Here is a 9,441-nt window from a genome sequence, read left to right on the forward strand (position 1 = left end):
GACAGACAGACAGACAGACAGACAGACAGACAGACAGACAGACAGACAGACAGACAGACAGACAGACAGACAGACAGACAGACAGACAGACAGACAGACAGACAGACAGACAGACAGACAGACAGACAGACAGACAGACAGACAGACAGACAGACAGACAGACAGACAGACAGACAGACAGACAGACAGACAGACAGACAGACAGACAGACAGACAGACAGACAGACAGACAGACAGACAGACAGACAGACAGACAGACAGACAGACAGACAGACAGACAGACAGACAGACAGACAGACAGACAGACAGACAGACAGACAGACAGACAGACAGACAGACAGACAGACAGACAGACAGACAGACAGACAGACAGACAGACAGACAGACAGACAGACAGACAGACAGACAGACAGACAGACAGACAGACAGACAGACAGACAGACAGACAGACAGACAGACAGACAGACAGACAGACAGACAGACAGACAGACAGACAGACAGACAGACAGACAGACAGACAGACAGACAGACAGACAGACAGACAGACAGACAGACAGACAGACAGACAGACAGACAGACAGACAGACAGACAGACAGACAGACAGACAGACAGACAGACAGACAGACAGACAGACAGACAGACAGACAGACAGACAGACAGACAGACAGACAGACAGACAGACAGACAGACAGACAGACAGACAGACAGACAGACAGACAGACAGACAGACAGACAGACAGACAGACAGACAGACAGACAGACAGACAGACAGACAGACAGACAGACAGACAGACAGACAGACAGACAGACAGACAGACAGACAGACAGACAGACAGACAGACAGTAGATAGATAGATAGATAGATAGATAGATAGATAGATAGATAGATAGATAGATAGATAGATAGATAGATAGATAGATAGATAGATAGATAGATAGATAGATAGATAGATAGATAGATAGATAGATAGATAGATAGATAGATAGATAGATAGATAGATAGATAGATAGATAGATAGATAGATAGATAGATAGATAGATAGATAGATAGATAGATAGATAGATAGATAGATAGATAGATAGATAGATAGATAGATAGATAGATAGATAGATAGATAGATAGAGGTGGAAATTATGGTTCTTAAGCTTATTGCACTATGTTTTCGGGAGACTGGTCTTGTCGCTCTCCTAATGGATTATAACCTGATATGTAATTGTCAAGGATTGGGCGAGTGGATCACTACTTGCAAACGACCAGTTGGGGCTTTGCCTGTTGAAGAAACTCTTTTTCGACAAATCCTTCACAAAATAATGAAAAAAAAACTTTCATCACTCAAACTGACTATCGAGAATTTCTAATCTGTCGTGCAAACTTGGCTCTAGCTACCACATGAAGAACATTGAAAACCATAAAGTATCCCTAATTGCACAATACTCTAACCATAGGTTTGCTGAACATTGTTCGACAGCCAACGACCGGTTTCGCCCTTCTTGGGACTCGTCAGCTAGGCGCAGTCCCAGATTTTCCGTCAAACTTATGCTCTGCTTGAACCCAGCTTGTACAAAATCCAACTTATATACTCATTTGCATGCCATTTTTTCGACCGGAAACTCACCTGTAACCCAGCTGAATTTGTCGTTTATGATGTTCTTCTCGTATTGTACCAAATGAGACATGAGGCGGCCTAATGCAGTACATTCAGATGGAAAGAAAATCATAAACGATGGATTCAGGTGGGTTCCAGGTGAGTTTCCCGTCAACGAGTTTCAGTGGTATGGAAATGAGTGTATAAGTTATACACCCTATTGTTTTACCACACCGTTAAGTTTGGACACTACAGATAATAGCTTTTATCACAACTGGACATTTGTTTGTATTTTATTTGAAATACGAGACTCTGTTCACTTAGTCCTGTGCAGCATACATGTTATAGACAGCTAAAAACCTTTCTCATATTCACTTGCTTCGAATGCACAGAACCTCAGAGCACTTATTGTATAAACCTGGTCCTCAAAAGCAAGTGGAGCAAACTATTTAGGTTTCAAGTATTCCCGTACCTATTACATAGTTAGGTAGGGCCAACAGCACCTTCCACTTCGTATTTTTGGGCTGGTTTTGCGGTAAACCACTGGTTTGGGGGGGGCGGCTGGGGGTGGGGAAACCGTACTTTTGAGCTTGTTCTGGCATCCCAATAGGAACTCGCATGCTACCCTGTAGTTGACTCAACTGAACTATTTTGCAACTCATACTAATAACACTCCTCATCAATGTGTACTAATTATGATCGAGAATACTGCGTTCGTGACCTTGAAAACCACTTCAGCTCGCGAGAGTCCCACATGCAGAACGCAACTCAGGAGGCAGCCATCAATAGGAACAATGAAGTAATGATAACCCATCAGAAACACTCAGCGCAGACCGCAATGTCCTAGTATAAAAATTCAAAGTGACGATAAATTCAATGAGCAATGAGTGATGTGCGTTGAAATTCCGAAAGTTTTGATTTGAACAGAAAGGTATAAAGTCTGTATTTGGCGGAAAAACAGTTCCTATGCCTTCCGATGATATGTGTGTGTAATTCTTATTACCGCAAGCTGGAAGCAATATTTTGCATATCCAGCTCAATTCTCACGGAAGAGTGAGAGAATTTCATCCACCGTCGTATCACTTTTATGTTTGGTGTTGGAGAACAAACTTTTTACGGAGCAGGCATTTAAGTCAGAGAAGTATCAAGAAAAATACGGATTTGATTACGTCTCGTGCAAAGCCTCGGAAATCTCAAGTTCAAATTCATAAAACCAGAGATTTTTCGTCGAAGAAACTGAACAACAGAAAAGATTCAAGCAACCCGTCAGTTTCAAATCATGTCATAAATCAATTTATAAAGGTACTTGCCATTCTGCTGACTGCTGACTGCGAGTATTAGAAATCGCTTGGGATTCCTCCTGTGGAGTCGATGATATCGATCGGACGGAAGACGGGGTTTGTTGACCAGTGTTGCCATAATCCGAATTGTTGGCAGCATGGACGTTTCCGCCCGTACGATGGGTCTGCGGAGACCGGTCAGCCTGTGTAGGGTCAATCAACGTGAGGGTCTGGGTAGCACGGCGCCTGCCTTGTGCTGATGGTCGTTGTTGTCTGCTGGGACCAGATAGTGAATGGGAGCTGCTTGGGTTCTGATGAAAAGTCTGACAGCCTTGTTCACTTTCACGCTGTTCTGGGAGCAAGTATGGGTGCATGTTAGGGTTAGCATTTCCCAGTCCAGCATCAGGACCCAGTGCAGTATTTGTATTCGTTACGCCCAGTCTCTCCGGGCATGGTCGAACGCGAGTTGGTGAATTGGAGCGCTGACATGATACTGAGCGCGCATGTGTACTCGGTTCAGCGACAATACTGGTGGGCGCTTCCCATGGGCAGTTACATTCATGGCTGCTAGATGAACGCCTTCGTTGAGTGCCAGCTAAACGATGTTTTACTTGGCCCGCCAAACAGCGAAAACTACAGGTCAGGCTCATTGGATTTCATCAAATGGATCGTTGAATCCAGCCGTATCATCCTCTAATGCTTTGCGTACATTCTGTCCCGGAGCACCATTGGTCGGTCGATGAAACAACCAACCAGAAAGCAAACCAATCACAACCGGCTGGTGCATGGCTGAAGGTGCGAAAGCACTGTTTACCTAAACGTGACTGACTGGTGTTGGTGAAGGGAGAGAGAGGGAACAGTGACAAATGCAGGAGCGATATGTGGCATGGTGCAGTGGTCGCATGTGATGTTGCACACTTACAAGAGGAACGGGACGCTAGGCTCTTGCATTTGTGCATGGCGGCCATCAAGCCGTTGAAGTACATGTGTAAAACTAGTAATCATCAACGTCCATTTATGCGTGACATATGTGTCAGCCTAAAGACAAACTATGGGTCGTTCACGTGCCATCGCTGGTGGTGCAATGTAAGATCGGTTAGATAACAGCCTTTCGCCCCGAGAGGTAAATGGATTGGACAAAAGGAACGACAAGAATATGTCAACCATATGATACTATAGTTGGAAATTTGGTGTGAATGACGAAAATCGACCGGATAGCTCCCTTGAACAGTTTGTACGGGATTAAGCGGACTGTTATAACCCACCAGAAATATATTTGAAGAGAAAATGGGGTTATCTAGGTAAATGAACCAGCAAATACTCTAGTTGATTTTTTTTGAAAACCAGTACAGTGTGAAAAACCCGAGGTCACTAGAAATGTTAACGTAGGGAATCACAGTGATAAACTTCTACCTAGCTGTTAGGCGAAATCAAAAATTAAAAAAAATGTTCAGGGTTAGTTGAAACGGCTTTTGCACTAGGGAATGTATGCACCTGGTGATGAACACATTTCAAAGGCATTGGTGAAGTTGACGACGTAGTCACTGCTCAATGAATACTCGGTAGATGTGTTCCTTCGGCTGTTACACGTAAGTTAGAGGAGACATTTGGGAATCCGCTAAGCGACCCTTGTATCAAGATGTCTAATCCTTCGGACAACTAAAGAGGCTCCTTGATTATGAGCCAACTGACAAAGCCAGCTGGGTTTATTCAACAGATACACTACGTCTAATCCTGGCGGTACAGTTTGGTGAAAATGTTCTTCGACAAATCTAAACCGCACCTTATTGACAAAACGTCGATCATAAGATTGCTGAATACCTGCCGACAATTCATTACCGGCTTTCCTCTCCTTGGGGCCCGTCAGGTAGGCGCAGTCCCCGAGTTTCAGTTAACCTTATGTTGTAACTGAATTTAGATTGAACGTACTTCGCATAGTACAGTAACTTGCGAAGGAAACATGAGGCGGTCTTTGTGCAGCAAATTCAAATGAAGAATACTCTGAAAGGCAGGCTAATCTGGGATTCACTTATACTTCCTATTAGGGCCAAATCAGTTTTAAAATGATTGTATTTCGCGGCCAAACCTCGTTTGTTCGAATGCTGGGTCGATTAGAGCAGAGGATGTGTGACCTGTAAGATCTCCAGGTAAATTTTTTCTTGACCACATGAAATCGCATGAAGTCACAAGAACAACTATTCTACAGCGATTCACTCCTGGACTTTACAGACTCTTCAAACTTGACGTAATACAAGGACTGCGGTGATTAGTTTTCCTATGCGCGGAGCGAAGCGAATAAATTTTGTCCATTGGTTTCACTTTCTCTAGAGTAGGCAGTATTCGGTACACGTTTGGTAGCGAAACCTGGCTGTAAGATGTTGATGTCGCATAAATGTGGATTGTTGTAAGTTCTCACACCATTGGAAAGTGGACCAGACCACCAGATGAGCAGTACAACAGGAGTCTTCTCGATACATAACCCTATTTTAACCTGAAGAGCTGCTTAAGATTCGCCTTTTACCGATTCTCTACGCTCTGGAAACACCACGAAAAAGTTCGACACTGTTTGCCTAGGACCATCGCAGTGGAAAGTCTCTCATTAAGCTGTTTTGTAACTTTAAAACAACTTCCATAAAAACGGATTTTCCTGTTCGTTCATACACACTTGCTGACGAAGACTTGGGGGAGCTTCTAGAAACCTCAAGAACCGTTTGGGAAAACCTCCACATTCTAAACCTTGAATTCTTTTGTATCAGTTTTTAGATATCATTTGGCTGTGCAGTAATTGAGACTGAAGCTGAAAACAATTAGGTCGCTTCCTCTCATTCGCTTTCTGAACAACAACCGAAACTGATAGAAAAATACAAATACTTTGAAAAGCCCCGTTTCTTTCATACTGGTCGCGCTTAGCATATTGTCAGAGGTCTTTTCAAGCAGTACTACGGCGGGTTTCACCAATTAGTTTTGTGGAAAATAGGAAAAATACAAGGCACCGTATGCGGTAAGGTTTTTTCTCTCTAAGGGACTCTCCACCAAATACAAAAAGTGTTCCTTTTTTAGTTGTACCATGCAAGGACAGAGGTTTTCGCAGCACGAACACTTTTGCCAATTTGCGTGTTTTTTATGCTCTCGTCTGAGACAGTTGGACCACAAACAATTGGATTATTCCATTAGCTACCCCCGGTATCACACGTTGGACCAGCCCAACAAGCATCTGAATAGAATGCTTTTATTCCAGACACACAAAGTTTATCCCCTTGGCACCAGGAAATTGATACATGAAGATAATTGTATCACATGACGGCGCGCGCTCAGTCGAATGTGACCACTAGGCGTTCGAGCCAATAATGAATCAACAAGGGACAGTCACTTTTGCTGTTTGAGCTCACCGACTCAACTCGCAGAAATATGTTGACCTTCTACTGTTGATTTTTGGCTTGCTAAATCTTGGTTGACTCTGTCGACCGGTCTTGCGTGTGCTATGTATATACCTGAACCAAATTATGAAATGTCGGAAAGACTACTGACACTCTATTGTTCTTAAAGAAACAATGGGAGTCTTCCCGAGAATGAAAACTGTGTCAGAATACGCATTTCTGACGGTAAATCCAAGGAAATATTCCATTGATCCCTAACCCAGAAGGCCTTCGAGGTCGGTCGAATGAGGGCAGCAGACTTTACCTGGTCTGAGAAGCCATCCAGTGCGACATCAGGCATGTGATTACCTAGCTTCTTTAGAAATTTTAGCTAATAAGTGGTCGCCATATGAAGTGATACGTGGGACTACTGTCTCTCCGGTCGCAAGCCTAATTCGGCAGAACAACTGTAAACCCGGTCAACTATACGTGAAGGCTTCTTCAGGGCCCTCTAGCCGGTGAACAAACGACGTCACCATAGAAGCTAGAAAGGGCAAATGAATAACATCGAAACCAAGAGATTCAGCTGGGTTCCAGGTGTCTCTCGCAAAACCAAATTTGTTTGCAAATGAGTATGTTTCGCTAATTCCGTGCAATTTGGTTTCACGTAGAACATAAGGTTGATGGAAACTCGGGGACTGCGCCTACCTGGTGAGCCCTAAGAGGGGCGAAACTGGTCGTGAGAAATTTTCAGCAACCTTACCAGTAGCGCATTACAAGTGAATAAAGTTGTCCACCGACAGTCAATTCATCTTGTCTCAGTACCAGCACGTGAAGCTCCCACCTCCCACGCGGTATGCAATCAAAAGCCGAATCTACAAAAAAGCGTCAAACTGAAACGGCGGTGAGGATCGATGACGAAGACTATGAGATGTCCCCACAGTTTAGGAAGAAAGCGCTATCTTGTAATTGCCTACCAAAGTACCTTCCTAACCTCACGACAAACTTCCGAAAACATGTAGATAAGTGATGCTTTCAGAGCCGGCTCTTGGACCTGGAAACAAGTTGCTGTGCCCCAGCCACATTGGCTTGAGCCAACCACCATGTAAAGATGTCTCACAGAACCAGTAGATGCCATACTATGACGAGTGTTTTGCTGCATGTTTGCTCATATCGAGAACACTGGACTGATGTTTGACAGGAACCGTTGGAGCCTTAGACTTCTGGTATATATGAATGATACACTTGACCAGCAGACTGGAGACATGAAATATGAGCATTGCATAGGGATGTCAACTGAATGAATGAAGGCTACTGATAAATCACATGCTCCGGTTTGTTAGGAAAACCATGTGAATTGTTTTGTCCTCTGCAGTTGAACTCGTCGGGGGTTGGGAGTAGAAAAATGGCCCCGTCTGGGAGCTTGTTTGTTTCTCGGTCCACTTATCTGCCAAACTTCGCGCAATATACCTGCGCTACCTTTGGTGCCAGAAACCTATTACTTCACAGCTAATGGGTCACATCTACAAAACATCCGTAACATCACTGTCGCTTTACGGCTGTGCACCTCGGCCTATCTAGTACGGAAAGCTCAAACGTCGTCAGAGAGTTGATCCGAGCTGTCTTTCTGACACAACGGAAGTTATCTGATCGCAGTATGATCTAGATGGAGCGACTGTTGAGCAATGGAAACCGATTGAACAGCAGTTAAGACTTGCCAGGTTAAGGCGCTTCGGAAGTCGGCTATGCGCGAATCACGCTGTTGATCAAAAGAGACTGTTTTCCGAATTCGCAGAGCTTGTAGGAGACTATGACAGGCAACGCTAAATGAAGACGCCAACAGTTAGAATGAGTGTGCTACGATCTTCAAGCCCTCCAGTCTGAGTTTCATATGATTCTCCTGGCAAATCGCTAAAACTCTTACTCGTTCTCTCTCCATGAATGTAAGGCAGGTGAGCACCAGTTGTATCGTTTTCCGTGATGACTTTGACGATGTCAGGTGATGACGTTGACTACACTGAAATCGAACCAGGGTGATCCCTGGATTTTTGGTTTTCGTTATCAACAGAGTGGAAGATATCTCATGAAGAGGAATTTAAAATAATGGTGTTAACCAAGGTTGCTTGCAACCACGACGGCAAAAATTTTATAACATTCCAAGTTCGAACCACCTCATGAGTCATTCAGTTTGATGGAGGTGAACTAATTTCTCGATCGCTGGCCCCAGCACATTGAAGCTATTTCCGAATTCCTCGTTATAAGGTAACAGGATGGAGTAGCCTCGCTTCAGTTCCCATGCTTCTCGGTCACATCATCGGTGACTCGTTCATTTTGTCTTCGAGAAAAATGGTGCTTTGGCTGTGTCAGTTCAGCTCTAACTTGGACGGGCGATCGAAAAAGCCTCGTTCAGGATGTCAGTTTGCAAGAGGAGCTGAAGCTCCCTAAAAACAATGCAGTTTAGGCTTCTCACGAACTTTGTTATTACGTCTGAACATCCGGGATGTGTCGGACTATTGCTATCTCGGGTGCCTTCACTGGTTATCGATCAAATGGGTTGCGATCTGTTCACCGAGCATGACAAACGTTTCGTCCTTAATCGGAGACCTCATCAGTGTGTGGTGGACACGAAGGAGACTCCGTTAAGAAGCCATTACTCCAACTGTCCAAAGCACTTAAAGAATAGGCTACACATTGGATCCGAAAGTGCTAGTTATCTCAAGGTAAATAGTACCAGGTGATATTCTAGTTTCAGGTTCCGTGTTTTATCGAACTCCAGGAGCTGAAGCCTTGATTGAGTAATTTTGGAAGGGGTGGGGTCTCCCTTACGGGGGACTACTGCGTGGTTACCATCGCGGATGTTCGCAATCGACTAATAAGTATTGTTGTTCGGCAAAGTGCCGACGGTAGTTATCATATCCACAAGATAAGTGTCATTGTGTTGTGAAACACGATTCACGTACGGAGATTAACAATTCTTGCTAGCGGGCTTGTGCTGCTATCGAAACATGCTCATTCAACAATAGCTAGACAAATTCGTCGCACTTGACAACACCTATCGGTGACCGGTATTCAAACGTACGGAGATAACAATTCTTGCTAGCGGGCTTGTGCTGCTATCGAAACATGCTCATTCAACAATAGCTAGACAAATTCGTCGCACTTGAAAACACCTATCGGTGACCGGTATTCACATGGTTCTCGTATATATATATATATAT

At 44.1% G+C, this 9,441-nt stretch overlaps 1 protein-coding gene across 1 annotated transcript in view; it reads right to left on the bottom strand.

The window, feature by feature from the left end:
* T265_01356 (hypothetical protein) overlaps positions 1-3,517 on the bottom strand; it is a gene marked incomplete at both ends in the record, with an annotated part of 31,406 nt that extends 27,889 nt beyond the window's left edge. The window contains one exon of the mRNA XM_009165362.1: positions 2,910-3,517. Coding sequence (XP_009163626.1) covers positions 2,910-3,517 — 608 coding nt within the window. The remainder of the gene's footprint in view (positions 1-2,909) is intronic.
* Between the last annotated feature and the right edge of the window lie 5,924 nt (positions 3,518-9,441).

This window comes from Opisthorchis viverrini (genome assembly GCF_000715545.1).
Source record: "Opisthorchis viverrini unplaced genomic scaffold opera_v5_14, whole genome shotgun sequence".
In the NCBI taxonomy this organism is placed as follows: domain Eukaryota; kingdom Metazoa; phylum Platyhelminthes; class Trematoda; order Opisthorchiida; family Opisthorchiidae; genus Opisthorchis; species Opisthorchis viverrini.